At 41.8% G+C, this 17,349-nt stretch overlaps 1 protein-coding gene across 1 annotated transcript in view; it reads left to right on the top strand.

Annotated features, from left to right (window-relative positions):
- Positions 1-3,864: 3,864 nt before the first annotated feature.
- Positions 3,865-17,349, top strand: part of SYTL2 (synaptotagmin like 2) — a gene marked incomplete at its 5' end in the record, with an annotated part of 49,408 nt that continues 35,923 nt past the window's right edge. The window contains 4 exons of the mRNA XM_081327701.1: positions 3,865-3,965; positions 10,490-10,638; positions 12,554-12,686; positions 17,093-17,162. Coding sequence (XP_081183827.1) covers positions 3,865-3,965; positions 10,490-10,638; positions 12,554-12,686; positions 17,093-17,162 — 453 coding nt within the window. The remainder of the gene's footprint in view (positions 3,966-10,489; positions 10,639-12,553; positions 12,687-17,092; positions 17,163-17,349) is intronic.

Here is a 17,349-nt window from a genome sequence, read left to right as displayed (position 1 = left end):
AAAACAATTTTAAAACCCCTAAAACTCAGAAGGTTAGTAAAAGTTTCCCTTTTTTTATGCTCCGAAAATAAGTCCATGAAAATTTACATCATAATAAAGTGCTACAAGCTTATTTTGCATGGGTATATAATTTTTATATATATATATATATATATATATATATATATATATATATATATATATATATATATATATATATATATATATATATATATATATATATATATATATATATATATATATATATATATATATATATATATATATATATATATATATATATATATATATATATATATATATATATATATATATATATATATATATATATATTAAAAAGAGATGTTGCTTTTCTGCAACCAGGCAACCCAGGATATGGACTTCAACTCCCAGAATTCCTCTGGGTCACTGCTGGGAATTGTGGGTTAGGAGCCACACATTTAAAGGGCTAACACATTGGAGAAGATTGTGCTAAATCATAGTTCATTTGTTTGATGTTGGTCTAGCCCAGGGGTCTGCAACCTTGACAACTTTAAGACTTGTGGACTTCAGCTCCCAGAATTCCTTTGGGTCACTGCTAGGAATTGTCGGTTAGGGGCCACACATTTAAAGGGCTAACACTTACAACCCATTTTCACAAGACTGTTGCAGTATCCCCACGGTCACGTCATCCAAATTCAGGCACCTGGCAATGGACTCATTTATGACGGTTGCGGTGTCCCGGGTTCAGGTGATCCCCTTTTGTGACCTTCTGACAAGCAAAGTGAACGGGGAAACCAGATTCACTTAACAATTGTGGCAAGAAAGGTCGTAAAATGGGGCAAAACTCACTTAACAACTGTCCTGCTTGGCATTGGGCTCAGTTGGGATTGTAAGTGAAGGACTACCTAGAGTTCAATGCTTCCAAAATAATGGAAAATAAGTTGAGATTTCAAACATTGGCAGGAAACATATTATTATATGTTAATGACCCAGAACGACCTAGATTGGATCCTGCAACACATTCATACTTTATAAACAAAGGAGGGTTTCTTAGACTGTAATTCAGCCATTAGTCCATCTTAGGGGTGTCAGTTGACCAGAATCTCGTGGTTTCCTGCCTCCTCTTATGCCTTATCTGCACTGACTTGATCAACAGCCAACCCGTTTCCTGCCATTCTTTCCAATATAAAATATTATTTACAGAGAGGAGAAACATTCAGCTCCAATTAGTCGGTTGTGGAAGTTAATGCATTTAAAATTCCAAAGCAGACGGGGGTAACTTGAGCACTAATTGGGCATATCCAAGCCAATTTGGAGCCAAATACTGCTGCATTTTGTGCTGTAACAAAATAATGAGTTGACTAGAGCGACCTTAGTGTTTTATTTAATAGTAACAGAATAACAGAAGAGGTCCAAGTATTCAAGCTCTTCTGGAAACCTCCAAGGATGGAGCATCCACAACTTCTGGAGGAAGCCATTCTACTGATGGAATTGTTCTCTCTCGTCAGGAAATTCCTCCTTATTTCCAGGTTGCTTCTCTCCTTGATTATCCATTGCTTTTTGTCCTGCCTTCAGGTGCTTTGGAGATCCTTATTCACATTTGGAATACCTAAAGAACCAGATTGGGGGGACAGGCTATTGTGAAAAAAAACCTGTGGGTCACCAGGCATGAATGCTGATTTGATGGCACATAATCAAACTGCTAAGCATAATCAAACTACCAAAAAAAGCAGAAGGAAATGGAGAATCAATCAATCAATCAATGAATCAAAAAAAATATCTCTATTAACCATAAGGAAATTGGAATTTGGGACGCATTCTGCATTTTCCTGACTGTTTTTCTCTTGACTGCGAGAACAATTAATCCGTGGAATGGCTTTTCCCTTTATAGGGCTTTGGTAAAAGTGTACGTACTAATAGCTGAGCTATATATGCTGTTAGCATTGCGGAAGTCCCCAAGGATGTGGTATATGACGGGGAAGCTCACAATACAAGTTCTGTGTTGTGTTTATTTGTAAATGATACCATGCTTCTGATACTCTTACACTCAACGCAGAATAAATGAAATGCAAGTCTATACTGTAGGTCTTCGTGGTTGCAACCAAAAGATTTATTTTTTCCAGCGGATGAACATTATTAAGGGATTGTAGCATAAACAGTAAAGAATCTTTACTGTTGTGGCAATTCAAAGATTTATGGGCTTATTACAGAAGACATGGATGACAATTTTTCAGACGCTTGGATCTCATGAAGTAGCCTGTGATCGGTAAGAGCTGACTTGTCATCGTAACTTTGTGTTTGAAGTCATGGTCCTTTCTTCTTAGTGGTCATATTGAAAATGTACATACTAGCCGAGATTTGAAAGAGTGGATGCTTCAGAGTTTTTCTTCTTTGAAATAATTTCATATTCACTGATTGCTGAAGGATGTTGTTGATGTTGTTAGTTGCGAAGTCGTGTCTGACCCATCGCGACCCCATGGACAACGTCCAGGCCTTCCTGTCCTCTACCATCTTCTGGAGTCCATTTAGGCTCACGCCTACTGCTTCAGTGACTCCATCCAGCCACCTCATTCTCTGTCGTCCCCTTCTTCTCTTGCCCTCAATCTTTCCCAGCATTAGGATCTTCTCCAGTGAGTCCTTCCTTCTCATACATCCTTCTCTTAGAAGGATGTATCTTCTAACATTTTGTCATAAATTGCTCTCATATCCTACAAAAGCGTCAATACCTCTTGGATGGAAAAAAAAATTGGTATGAATCATAGCAAGGCGAACATTTACAATTCATCCTGCTTTATATACCATAAGGTAATCTACACAGTACTTCCGCCATTTCATTTTTCTCTTACTGATATTTTTATATCCTACTGATGGATAGGGTGTAAAGTTTCAAGTAAAGCAAATAAAAGTTTTATAGATAATTTATAGGTTTAATTAAATTAGATTGGCTTTATAGATTTTTATGTTTATAATTCTTATGCTATCTGGAATTTACCTATATATTCCAATAAAGGAGAATATTTGTAGCTCAGAGTTGAAATGAGGGGTCCTTGGTGCTCTCTGAGCTTGGTTATTTTCTTGCAGACGTATCATTACCATACTAGGTAACACCATCAGCGCTAGTGCTAGAAGTGTTAGCACTGGTGATGTTTCCTAGTTTGGGTAATGAAAAGTCTGCAGGAAAACAACCAAGCTCAGAGAGCACCAAGGTCCCCTCACCTATGTACACATTTTCCCATGTGTAGATGCATATTTTTCTGTGTTTCTCCCTTTTTTGGTACTGATTATTGATTGTAATAAACTGCACTTTGTTCAGTTTGCAATGTTGTGATAACAGAATCTTACCATATCAATCTGATCTCTTGTCGTCCCCATGTTTTCTTCTAACAGAATTGAATATTTCTCTTCTTCTCATCCTCCAGATGAAGACCTTCTTGATATAAACACCGATCACATAACATCTGTATGATGAACACCATCCAGGAATACAAAGTCCTCTTAAGAGACTCTCAGCTATCGAGGTATAGCTTGCTCAAATGCCGCAACAGAATTTAGATATTATTATTATTTTTGTGGTGGCCCTTCTCCTTCATAGACCTACAAGCACTGGCCTTGCCAGTGAAGATTTTTAGACTGTTTTTTTCTTCTTGGCGCTAAACTGACAAGATGATCGACTTGAGTTTCCTTACGGATGAAGAGCAGGAGTCAATTTTGAAAGTGTTGCAGCGGGACGCAGACTTAAAGAAGACTGAAGAGGAGAGAATCAGGTAAGGGTCTCAGATAATTCCACACTGCAGGCCAAGCTGGCTTGGAATTGGGTATCTAGTTTAATGAAAGAGGGACGCGGTGGCTCAGTTTTTTTCTTCTTGGCGCTAAACTGACAAGATGATCGACTTGAGTTTCCTTACGGATGAAGAGCAGGAGTCAATTTTGAAAGTGTTGCAGCGGGACGCAGACTTAAAGAAGACTGAAGAGGAGAGAATCAGGTAAGGGTCTCAGATAATTCCACACTGCAGGCCAAGCTGGCTTGGAATTGGGTATCTAGTTTAATGAAAGAGGGACGCGGTGGCTCAGTGGCTTAGGACGCTAAGCTTGTCGATTAGAAGGTCAGCAGTTTGGTGAGTCGAATCCCAAGTGCCGCGTAGCAGAGTGAGCGCCTGTTGCTCGTCCCAGCTTCTGCCAACCTAGCAGTTCAAAAGCACGTAAAAATGCAAGTAGAAAAATAGGGACCACTCCAGTGGAAAAGTAACAGCGTTCCGTGCGCCTTTGGCATCTAGTCATGACCACGGAGACGTCCTCGGAAAAACGCTGGCTCTTTGGCTTTGAAACGGAGATGAGCACCGGCTCCTAGAGTCGGAAACGACTAGCACGCATGTGCGGGGAACCTTTACCTTTAGTTTAATGAAGAGAAGGATGAGGGGGGTCATCCATTATCTAAGGGGCTGCCACAAAGAGGAGGGATCCAGGCCATTCTCCAAAGCACCTGAAGGCAGGACAAGAAGCAACGGATGGAAACTAGTCAAGGAGAGAAGCAACCTAGAACTAAGGAGAAACTTCCTGACAGTTAGAACAATTAACCAGTGGAATGACTTGCCTCCAGAAGTGGTGAATGCTCCAACTCTGGAGGTTTTTAAAAAGAGATTGGACAACCCTTTGTCTGCTCAGCAGCAGGTTGGACTAGAAGGCCTTCATGGTCCCTCCCAAATCTGCTATTCTGGTCGAGGGTTTGAATGGATAGAGATTGCTCAACCGTTACCTTTGTTCAGAATTGCTGGATTCATCACCATTTATGAAGAGGGATTGGGTTTTATTTGTTTTGTTCCAGTCTTTTAAATAGTTATGAAACTACAATAAAGCACACCAAAATAAAGACAAAAAGGAAACATTGCTTAAACCCCAAGAATATTAAACTTCATTTATTTTAACTGCAAGAAAGAAATGGAGAATAATTTGATCTTCCTGCAGAGTTCAAATTTGAGAACTCTTTCTGGAAAAAAAACCTGCCCTTTTATTTTTTTGACCAGTTTTGATAATAGGACATTCTAGAGCAGGGCTTTTCAACCTTTTCACTCATTGTACCACTTTTAGGATACGGCAACATCTGAGTACTATGTCACCAAAAAAAAAAAGGAAAAAAGTGATAAAAGTACAGGTAGTCCTCGACTTACAACTGTTCGCTTAGTGACTGTTCGAAGTTATAATGGCACTGAAAAAAAACCCAAGCCACAGCCGAGCAATACACCTGCCTGCCCACCTGGTGGCGCTCTTCCTCCTGTCCGAGGTTTTTATTGTTGTGAGCATTTCTGTTGAGGATTGGCAGCGGGGGTGGGGTGGGGGTGGGTGTTTGGTTTTTATTCCCGTTTTCTGGATGGTTGCAGAAGATGGAGCCTGGCGCTGATCCTGGCGCTTCCGCTGAGCCCTGACAGCCCTGCAGCTCCAACCGTCTCTCGCTCAGGCTTGTGCGGTGCTCATTCCCTTCCCCCACTACCACTTTTCTAGGATGGCCACGTACCACCTGCCAGGTGCCAATGTACCACAGGTGGTACCCCTACCACTGCTTGAAAAGCCCTGTTCTAGAGCAGAGGTGTCCGAAATTGGCAACTCTTAAGATGCGTGGACTTCAACTCCCAGAATTCCCCAGCCAGCATGACTGGCTGGAGAATTCTGGGAGTTGAAATCCACGCATCTTAAAAAGTTGCCAAGATTGAGAATCCCTCTTCTAGAACAGAACCTCTGATGGAGAACATGGATTGTATGGAAGTTTTGTCTCCAGCCAAAGTCTATGACGTATCTTCTCGGTTCTTATTTTTTGGGTTTGTGGTTTTAGAGTTTCCTTGCTTGAGATCTAATCTGACTGTGGCATTTGTCTGCATTCCATCCTTAGGACCTTTTTTTTTTTCTTCGCTGAGAGGTGAATTAAGAGCCACGCAGCTAACTACATTTTAGCCCTTGCGCAAGATCTAATAAATTTTTAGCAAGATGTCCCAGTCTGCTCAGTGAGCTGACGAAAACAGGGAAAAACGTGTATATTCAGCCAGTAGGCCTGGAATACTCATTGGTTTGTGGCTGCAGTAACAGCATACGGATACCCAGTGGGTTTAAAGATAGGTTAAAAATAAACTGGTGCTTTTGGACTCTTCCCACCGAGCCACTGGCACCGTGCAGTCTGAGAAAGTGAAACGTTGTGGTTGTGTTTACACCAGGAAAACACCCTCTGCTGTTTGTTCTAGGTTTTCTTTTGTGGCAGAAACCTTTAGAATAGTGTGTGTGTGTGTGTGTGTGTGTGTTTCTGCTTTAAACTCTGTAGGTCGGCTAATCTTAGCGTGTAAACTGAGAAGAAAAAACAATGATCTGGTTGATGCACAATTCTCAATCTATATCTGTGGGTATACCGTTGGTGCTTATGTTTCTCCTCCTTGTGGACCCAGCTACAAATGGGGTTATCCAGAGAGTGGTGACTAGGTGGCAAAGGTAACCATTTGCAAAAACAGGGACATCACCAACTTCTTCCAGTTCCTACCCTGAAGCACAGGAAACAACTGAAGACCTGCTTGTTATGTTCTGCAAGAAAAGGAAGAACAATTTTGGATCATCTGATCCGTCTCTTCTCTTCTCTCTCTCTCTCTCTCTCTCTCTCTCTCTCTCTCTCTCTCTCTCTCTCTCTCTCTCTCTCTCTCTCTCTCTCTCATTCTACCTACCTATCTACCTATTTACCTACCCATCCATCCATCCAGTGGTGGGATTTAGCCAGTTCGCACCAGTTTGGCAGAACCAGTAGCTAATTTTTTGTTGCCCAGGCCCGGAATGGATTTCTGGAAGTGGCATCCACACAGAGAACTGGTTGTTCACCAATTTGAATCCCACCACTGCACCAAATCCATCTATCTACCTACCTACCTACCTATCTACCCACCCATCTTCCTTCCTTCCTTCCTTCCTTCCTTCCTTCCTTCCTTCCTTCCTTCCTTCCTTCCTTCCTTCCTTCCTTCCTTCCTTCCTTCCTTCCTTCCTTTCTTTCTTTCTTTCATTCTATCTATCTATCTATCTATCTATCTATCTATCTATCTATCTATCTATCTATCTATCTCATTTTAAAGCCATCCATCTGCTCACTGAGCAAGGTGAGCATTTTGTAGATTGGACATTATCGTTTCTTCCTAAGCAGGATAGCCCAGCGGTTAAAGACCCTGAGCTTGTCAGCTGGAAAACTGACAGCCTGGATTTGAAACCCGAGGGCTATGTGACGGGGTGCCCCAGCTCCTGTCCAGCTAGCATGCAAATGCAAGTAGATCAATAGGTACCACTTTGGCGGGAAGATAATAGCATTCCGTGCGCCTCGGCGTATAGCCATCCTGGCCACATGACCGTGGAAGTTTCTTTGGACAACGCTGGCTCCCTTAGCTAGGAAACGGGCATGAGCACCACCCCCTAGAGTTGGGCACAACTGGACTGGGGAAAGACTTTACTTTAAGCAGGATGCAAAGGAGAGGGAAGTCAACTTGAGTGTTTGCTTATTGTATTACTCAGCTGGGCTGGGTTCCTACTCTTTAGGAAGGCAAGGGTAAAAATAAGCTCTAAAAATCTTCACGTACGAGAAGTTACTGGGATTATCAGGTGGCTAGCAGAAGAGTTAGAGACGGAGAGCTTGTTTTCGCTGTCTGAAGAACTGGGGAAGGAGAATTCCTGTGGCCAAGTGAGCTGTAATATACAAATCAGGAGATCTTAATTCTGCTGCTTATTGGATCAGTCTGTGATGTGTGCCAGAGTTTTAAATTTCTACTTGGCTCCTTCTGCCCTGAAAGAGGACAGAAGAAATTTAGCCATTAAACTGTGTTCTAACGATGCCTCTGAATGCTAGAGTACTTGATGTGTATTCTTGGTTTGTGACCTGCCACTCTTTTAATCGTCGTTTTGAGATCTTAATTGGGGCTTCCTATGTACAGGTAGCCCTTGACTTACAACGGTTCATTTAGCGACCGTTCAAAGTTAACAACGACACTGAAAAGAGGGACTTAAGATTGTTTTTCAGAGTTACGCCCTTTGCAGCCTCCCCATGATTATCTGATCAAAATTCAGATGCTTGGCAACTGGTTCGTGTTTTATGTGATCCCCTTTTGCGACCTTCTGACAAGCAGACTCAATGCGGAAGCCAGATTCATTTAACAACCGGATTAGCAACTTATCAACTGCAGTGATTCACTTAACAACTGTGGCCAGAAAGGTCATAAAATGAGCATGACTCACTTAGCAAATGTCTCACTTAACAGCAGAAATTTTGTGGTTGTACGTTGAGGACTCCCTGTACTGTCTACCTTCTGGTTTACAGTAGTCCTCGGCTGAAAACCACCCGCTTACTGACCGTTCAAAGTTGCAAGGGCACTGAAAAAAGTGACTGACCGCCGGTCTTGTGATCAAAATGTTGGCACTTGGAAACCAACATGCATTTATGATGGTTGCATAATCCTTGGGTGTGTGTGTCAAATGATTGCCATTTGTGACCTTCCCAGCCAGTTTCCAACAAGCAAAGTCATTGGGGTGGGGGGTGGGAAAGCTACATGGATTCACTTAACAACTGCGGTGATTGTGGGGGGAAAAATTGTGGCAAAAAAATTGGGTGCGACTTACATTGGTTAGCCATGGAAATTCTGATTCCCAATTGCTGTCATAAGTTGAAGAACAAATTCTTTCTCTAATAAGAAAGAACTATATTGTTCCTCCTGCCACAGTTGTTAAGTGAATCATTACAGTTGTTAAATTAGTAATCTTGTTGTTAAGCGAATCTGGCTTCCCCCATTGGCTTTGCTTGTCAGAAGGTCGCAAAAGGATCACATGACCCCTCCCCGGGACACTTGAACCGCCATAAATACGAACCGGTTGTCAAGCATCTGAATTTTGATCACGTGACCATGGGGATGCTGCAACGGTCATATGTATGAAAAACGGTCATAAATCACTTTTTTCAGTGCCGTTGTAACTTTGAATATTCGCTAAATGAACTTTTGTACGTCAAGGATCATACTTCTTTCTACGAACTCTTTGTTTCTATAATGATAGAAGGCATAAATCACGGGTTCATGTTTTTAATTTTTATACAAAATACCCATGAGAGACTTCCAGTCACTAATCAATGTAGATAATGCCCTTTGTCTAACCAGGGGTGGGCAACCTTGGCTCTTTTATGACTTGTGGACTTCAACTCCCAGAATTCCTGAGCCAGCCATGCTGAGGGGAAAGGGAAAGGTTTCCAAGCTGAGCCATGCTGGCTTAGGAATTCTGGGAGTTGGAAGTCCACGAGTCATAAAAGAGCCAAGTTTGCCTACCCCTCAAAGAAGTCAATTTATTCATTTCAGCCAAATGTGTCAACTTCAACAACCATTCCTCCCTAGTGGTTAGCGTCGAGTCTTTCCGTGCATATAATAACCTCGCTACATGTAATCATATATTGAAATAAATTTTAATGAAAGTTAATTGGTTGGCTGTTTACTTGTTTCAGGATTTTTTGCAATGTAGTGTTCATTTGTGGGGAGCATTTTTGGGGTGCATTAAGGGTTTTAGAGATGGGCCAATCAGAACGGATTCATCATCTCCGGCTAATATGGTCATTAATTGGAAAAAATACATGTCAGTTTTGGTAAAAATACCTATTTCCACTTGTGTACAATCTGAAACACATTCATTCCTTTTATTTGATTCATATAGCTTCCAATCATGCAATTGCTTGTCTGAGCAGTAATCACAAATTAAATCAACAAAACATGAATAAATAAGAGTAACTAACAATAAAAGGACCATAGCACAATAGTACCCAATCTTAAACCATACAATTCCAGTCATGTCAGAAACAAGCTTTAAAGCTAAGAGTATTTGGCCTTTCAAAAGGAATTAACCAACGGCAGACAGAAAGTATGAATTCTAACGAATAAAAGTTGTCCAAGCACAAATGAGGTAAATTTTCAGAAATCCTTGACCTCTTCACCACTCTTTCTGATTTAAGGTTAGGATTAACAGGAGGCGTGTAAAGATAGACAGGTGGAATTTTTGTCTTATGATCAGTCATATTTATTCAGAGGGTGTTCCGTAACTGCAGGTAGAAAAAAAATCACATTGTGGTAAGACAGAGTAGGTGGTTTAAAAAAGAAAAATATCATTGATGTGTATTGGGCAATTCCAGTATCTTCGTGGAAACCTATTGGATTGGCAAAGAAAAAAGAGCAAATATTTGAATGCTCTGAAACTTAAAACGTACTTAGAAAATTAGTTAAAATATGTTTTTTGTTTGCTCTCAGACTTATCCTATTCTGGTTGCAATATACAGATTAGTCCTCACTTAATGACTGGTCGGTTAGCGACTGTTCAAAGTTACGACAGACCCCGCCCCAAAGTTACATACCACCTGGTTCCAGAGTTCCTCATTCATTCATTCTCTAGTTCTACTGAATTACAGTTAAGCTTTTCTTGGTGCCCCACAACCCCAATATAATAACCACCATATTTTTCATTACTTTTCTAGGAATTTACCTGAAAAAGTAAAGAATGATGCCCAGGTCAAGAATATGAGCGGGCAGTGGTTTTATGAAGCCAAGGCAAAGAGGCACAGAGAGAAAATACAGGGAGCTGATATTATCCGAGCATCAATAAGAAGGAAGCCCTTGACAATAGGTATGTCAATTTGAAGGGGGAAAAAAAAGAAACATGTCTTTTTGAAGAAGGAGAAATATTTGTTTTGGCAGCTCGTCCGTCAAGAACACACGGTGTAACGTATGGTTAAAATGAGGAAGGGCTTTCAGTGGTCTGGATTCAAGTCAGTTTTCTTCCAGCGTTCAGCCTTCTAAATGTTTGGGACCTCAACTCCCATGTTTGAACTGAATTCCAAGCCAACACGATCAGTGGCTCTCCCTAACTGGAGAGAGAATCTACCTATCTACCTGCCTGCCTGCTTATTTATCTACCTGCCTACCTATTTACCTAGGTACCTATCTATTGACCCAGCCACCCATTTATCTACCCGCTACCTGTTTATCTGTTTGCCTACCTGCCTTTTTCTCTACTACCTTCCTGCTTCTCTACCTACCTGCCTGCCAGCCTATCTACCTGCCTACCTGCTTGCTTGCTTATCTAACTGCCTATCTTCCTGCCTATCTACCTACCTGCCCTTTTCTCTACTACCTTCCTGCCTCTCTACCTACCTACCTGACAGCCTATACCAGGGGTAGGCAACCTTGGCTCTTTTATGACTCATGGACTTCAACTCCCAGAATTCCTGAGCCAGCCATGCTGAGGGGAAAGGGAAAGGTTTCCATACTGAGCCGTGCTGGCTCAGGAATTCTGGGAGTTGAAGTCCACGAGTCATAAAAGAGCCAAGGTTGCCTACCCCTGGCCTATACCTACCTACCTGTCTACCCACCTGCTTGCTTGCTTATCTAACTGCCTACCTTCCTGCCTCTCTACCTATCTGCCTGCCTCTCTACTACCTTCCCGCCTATCTACCTGCTTGCCTGCCAGCCTATCTACCTACCTACCTGTCTGCCTACCTGCTTGCTTGCTTATCTAACTGCCTACCTGCCTGCCTCTCTACCTACCTGCCTGCCTCTTTACCTGCCTGCCTGCCTCTCTACCTACCTGCCCACTCACTCTCCAAGCAACCCAGAATCAGTGGAAGTCAATATATTAAATGAGTCTCTACCCCAATGAAAATGCTTAGATGATTTATCCACACTCCATCTTGTTCAAGAGCGATTGAAATAACTGGGTGTCTGCAGAACAACTAATTTATCTTAAATGGGTAGTCCTCAAGCTATGACCAAAATTGGGGCCAGAAAGTTGGTTGTTAAGCAGAGTGGTCACTAACTAAGGCATCACATGCCATATCTGATTTTATAACCTTTTTGCTGAGGTCATTAAGCGAGCCACCGAGCGACTGTGATTTGCAATCTCCTGCCGGCTTCCCCATTGACTTTGCTTGTCCGAAACCAGCTAGGAAGATTGCAGGTGGCAATCGTGACCCCAGGATGCTGCAGCCGTCTTAGATACCTGCAGCTGGATTTCGATCACGTGACTGGAAACGCCCCAATGGTGATAAGTGCAGGGACAGGTTGTGTCACTTTTATCAGTGCCTTTGTAACTTCAAACCGTCGCCAAACGAAGAGTCGTAAGTCGAGGACTACCTGTATAACAAACTTTTACAGGTTCATTATTGTGGGCTTTTTCCCCAGGTGAAAAGTGCTGTGAGTTTGTAAAACATTTCATATTTTAAAAATGATGCCTGTCTTAACAATAGGATAGATGGTAGGCAACCTTGGCTCTTTTATGACTCATGGACTTCAACTCCCAGAATTCCTGAGGTTGCCTACCCCTGGAATAAAATTACTGAAGCGTCAATTAGGATGTAGAATCATTGAATGTATTGACAGTAACAAACAGGAGTGATGTTCCTGTTTCACCTTTCGTGTTGATCAATAAAGAAGGTGTCGTTGAACATGTGCATGTTCAAAACGTACATTGGTACTCTTTATGGATGAGCAGACAAAACAGAAGCTAATTTTCTCCCGTTTTCTGTCTCTATCTTATGTTTTAGCTGAGCTGAGTCAGAGTAAGTTGGGCAATGCCAAAAGCAGCTGGGTGAACAATGTCAACAAAGAGATCTCTGTGTCACCAGAACAGTTGGGTGTCATACAAGATAAGGAAGAGGAGTCCAAATCTAACCACAGGTTAGACATCTCCTGAAATTTGCTGATTGTCTATATAACCCAGAGGTGTCAAACTCAATTTCATTGAGGGCCGCATCAGCATTGCGGTTGCCCTCAGGGGGCCGGGTGGGTGTGGCCTAGGTGGGTGTGGTCTACTGGGTGGGTGTGGCTAAAGTGCGTATGGCCTACTGGGTGGGCATGGCCAGCTCTACATCGTTCACATCAAGGGTGCCTATGGGGACCTGGGCAGGAGTGGGACAGATCTGAGGGTCTCTGGCAGGAGGAGGGTCTCTGGGCCAGGGCCAAGGCAGTGGGGGCCGTTCCCTCACTGTTTCCAGGATGGCTTCGCGGGCCACATGAAACCACTTCGCGGGCCGGATCCAGCCCCCGGGCCTTGTGTTTGACATGTCTGATATAACCTATGATCAGATGTAAACTTGTTTAGAAAATTACCTTGCCATGCTGTGGTGGTATTCAGCCAGTTCGCAACACTTCGGCAGAACCGGTAGCTGATTTTTTTGTTGCCCAGGCCCAGAATGGACTTCCAGAAGTGGCATCCACACAGAGAACAGGGTTGTTCCCATATTTGAATCCCACCACTGCTGCCATAGACAGCTCCTGTTCAGAATTTAATTCATTGGGGCACCTGTGTTTTATTTATGCTTTAATTTCATTCCATAATAAACTTCGTTACAAGTCCGTCAGGTTCTGTAATGGCTTCATTTGACTGCCAGGTGCAAGAAGTCAGGAGCCAGGATGGAGTTCAAATGTACTACAATTTTATTTCATGCTACCTATACACCAGGTGTCCGGACATTCTCAGTCATCCAGGTCATGGTTGTCCCAAAGGTGCTTTTTCACGAGGCAACTGGACTTTCTTGTTTTTCCTTTCAAGACGTTTCGCTTCTCATCCAAGAAGATTCTGCAGCTCCTTCCATTCCCCACCATCCGGTCAGAGCTGAAGAGTATTCTTGGATGAGAAGCGAAATGTCTTCAAAGGAAAAACAAAGTTCAGTTGCCTCGTGAAAACCAGCTTTGGGATACCTGTACACAAGAATCTGAATTACTAATGGTCAAGACGAATTGGCACCAGGTAAGAGTTCAAAGGAGGGGACGGACTTAGGCTTCCTACATGAGCTTAGAGCAGGGGTCTTCAAACTTGTCCCTTTTATGACTTGTGGACTTCAACTCCCAGAATTCCTCAGCCAGCATGCCTGGCTGAGGAATTCTGGGAGTTGAAGTCCACAAATCATAAAAGGGCCAGGTTTGAAGACCCCTGGCTTAGAGTTTCCAAAGTGATGATGCATTTGACCCCATCCTCAAACTCAGCCTGGTCATCTCCTACATTAACCCAGTTTTGAATTTCTACTCAGAAGTGGACTTTGGTCAGTTTCTTTCAGTCTAGCCTACTTCCCTGATTTATGAGGGGGGAAAAGCAAGAGAAGATCCTGTATAGGTAATCCTTGTCTTACGACCAGAATTTAGCCCAAAATTTCTGTCACTAAGCAAGAAAGTGGTTAAGTGAGTTATGCTACATTTAACTACCTTTCTTGCCACAGTTGTTAAGTGAATCACTGCAATTGTTAAGTTAGTAACACAGTTGTTACGTGAATCTGGCTTCCCCCATTGACTTTGCTTGTCAGAAGGTCACAAAAGGTGATCACATGACCCTGGGACACTGCAACCGTCATAAATATGAGTCAATTGCCAAGCGTCTGAATTTTGATCATCTGGGAATGATGCCGGGGTCGTAAATGTAAAAAAACAATCCTCAGTCACTTTTTTCAATGCTGATGTAAGCTTGAATGGTCACGAAATGAATTGTAGTAAGTCAAGGACCACCTGAATTTCTTGGCGGAAAGATGGAATAGCTAGTCACCACTTACCACCATAGAAGATAGATTGGGCTGACAGAGTAACTGGCCTAAAGTCTCCATGATTGGAATCTGTGTTTCCCTTAGTCCTATCCCTTGCTCATTACACAATCAAAATGACTTACCCATTAGAATTCTAGAGAAAATTGTAACATTTTCAGACTAATGGGTATTAGATAACCCGTGCCCCACACTGGGTTATCATTTCAGAAATATTTCCTTAGTTAAACCGATAAACAGAATGACCATGGGAGAGCAAAAAAGCAGTAGGACTTGAAGTGACTTTTGACTTCCTGCCGGCTTCCCCATTGAGTTACCTTGTGGGAAACTTGCAGATAAGTGGCTACTGCTGGGTGGGGAGGGAGCGGAGAATTATGAGATTGGCTGGGAAACCGTCACAGAACATTGAAAATGACAATCATGTCTCTGCAGCAACAGTTGACCAGCAGTGCAGCAACAGCCAGAACTGTAGCAGCCACAACATTTTTATAAAAGGGTTTACAAGTTAAAGGTCTTTCTTTCTTTCTTTCTTTCTTTCTTTCTTTCTTTCTTTCTTTCTTTCTTTCTTTCTTTCTTTTCTTTCTCCCCTCAAAGTGTGGAAAAACGGTTATAAGGTCCTTCCTTCCTTCCTTCCTTCCTTCCTTCCTTCCTTCCTTCCTTCCTTCCTTCCTTCCTTCCTTCCTTCCTTCCTTCCTCTCTCCCTTCATGAAAAATATATATAGGATGTTTTTCCACTGCATTTTCTCCTACAGATATTCCAAAGTAGAATAAATATGCCCAGGATTTTCTCTCTCTCTCTCTCTCTCTCTCTCTCTGTGTGTGTGTGTTTGTGTGTACCAGTTGTAAAAGAAAAAGGTGCCATAACTCACATATGCCATACAGCCCGCCTTGCCTACCCTACAAGGTTCCATCCAAAAAAGGTGCCAGAACTCCGTTCTGAGCATTCTATGAGAAAAAAAACCCTGGTATACCACTTTTGTTTGAGGTGAGGGCTGAGTTATCATTTTAAGATCTGTGCTTCTCCCTCAAATAATATTTACTTGTCTTTCTGTGGGTGGAAGCAGAAAAGTAATCTTAAGGTAAAAGGTATTTAAGATACAGCATGAAAAGTAAAAGCCCGCCTAATTGGAATTCTTTTAGGAATGGATTATCTGAGACACTTTTTGTCATCCCTAAGGCTGGCATACATTTACCTGGATTATTAAACATTTGTTTTTCAGGAGTTCCTGCTCTCTTTGTCCAGTCATGTCTGCTTTCATTGTGTGGGCACATTATAATACCTTCAAGGTATTACATGTTGTCCTGTAGATACATTTATTTATTTATTTATTATTTTATTTTTTTATTTTATTTTATTTTTTTATTTTATTTTTATTATTTTATTTTATTTTATTTTATTATTTTATTTTATTTTATTTTATTATTTTATTTTTTTTTTATTTTTTATGTGTTTGAGTCAGTGTTGACTCCAGGAGATTACCTGGGCGAGTACCTGCAGTTTTCAAGGTTTTCCAAAAAGGTTTTGCCATTGCCTTCTTCCTAGGCCTAAGAGAGAGGGACTGGCCCAACATCACTCAGTGTAGAAGAAGAAGAGGGCAGAGCTGGGGTGGAGTTATGAGAGTTATCAGTCTGGCATCATTACATCACCACAAGCAGGGCTTTTTTTGTCATAGAACGCCCAGAACGGAGTTCCAGTACCTTTTTTGAATGGAAACTTGTAGGTGGGTTGTATGAGGTATGTGAGTTCCGGCACATTTTTTTTTTACAAAAAAAGTACTGGCCACAAGTGATCGAAGTCCAGCCTCCCTTGAATTCCATTGATTCTTATCTACCGCCAATTTCGTACTGACTGTTAGCTGACTAGATTCTTGTGTATACAGGTTGAGCAGTAAATCTTCTGAACTACAACTTAATGTGTGATTCTGATTCCTTCTGCCTGACACCCAGCTGGCTTTGGGTGAATCTGGCTTTGCATGTCAGAAGGTCGGAAAAGGGGGATCACATGACCCCGGGACACTGCAACCCTCATAAATAAGAGTCAACCTAGAACTAAGGAGAAACTTCCTGACAGTTAGAACAATTAATCAGTGGAACAACCTGCCTCCAGAAGTTATGAAAGCTCCAACACTGGAAGTTTTTAAGAAGAGACTGGAAAACTATTTGTCTGAAATGGTATAGGTATAGGATTTCCTGCCTGAGCAGGGGGTTGGACTAGAAGACCTCCAAGACCCCTTCCAACTATTATTATTATTATTATTATTATTATTATTATTATTATTATTATTATTGTTGTTGTTGTTGTCATTGTCATCATTGTTTAAATTGCAAAGCATCTGAATTTTGATCCCATGACCATGGAGACGGTCATGAATGTGAAAAATAGTCATAAAATATTCAGTGCCACGCACTTTGAACAGTCACTAAATGAACTACTATAAGTCAAGGACTATCTGTACCTAGGTTTCCTTAATTAAGAGTCCTGGCACTTAAACCTGTTTAGATGGGTGACATGGACAAGATCTAAATTTCTTTTCTTATCTCATTTTTCTTCAGTCCTAAAATGTCCAATACATTACAGAAATCCCAGGAAAGGACAAGGAAGCCAGCTCTTTCACCATCTAAGGTGAGTTATCATTAGTATCCAGTGAAGGTAAAATGGCCAAAGTATTTGAGTTTTAGCTTCAGGATCTGGCCTTCTAAAGAGCAATCAGGGTTGATCTCTAGGACTGACCGGTTTGATCGCCTTGCAGTCCAAGGGACTCGCAGGAGTCTTCTCCAGCACCAGAGTTCAAAGGCTTCAATTCTTTGGC

This window comes from Vipera berus, assembly GCF_964194415.1.
Source record: "Vipera berus genome assembly, chromosome: 4".
In the NCBI taxonomy this organism is placed as follows: domain Eukaryota; kingdom Metazoa; phylum Chordata; class Lepidosauria; order Squamata; family Viperidae; genus Vipera; species Vipera berus.
Note: the sequence above shows the minus strand (reverse complement) of the source record. Positions and strands in the feature narration are given on the sequence as shown.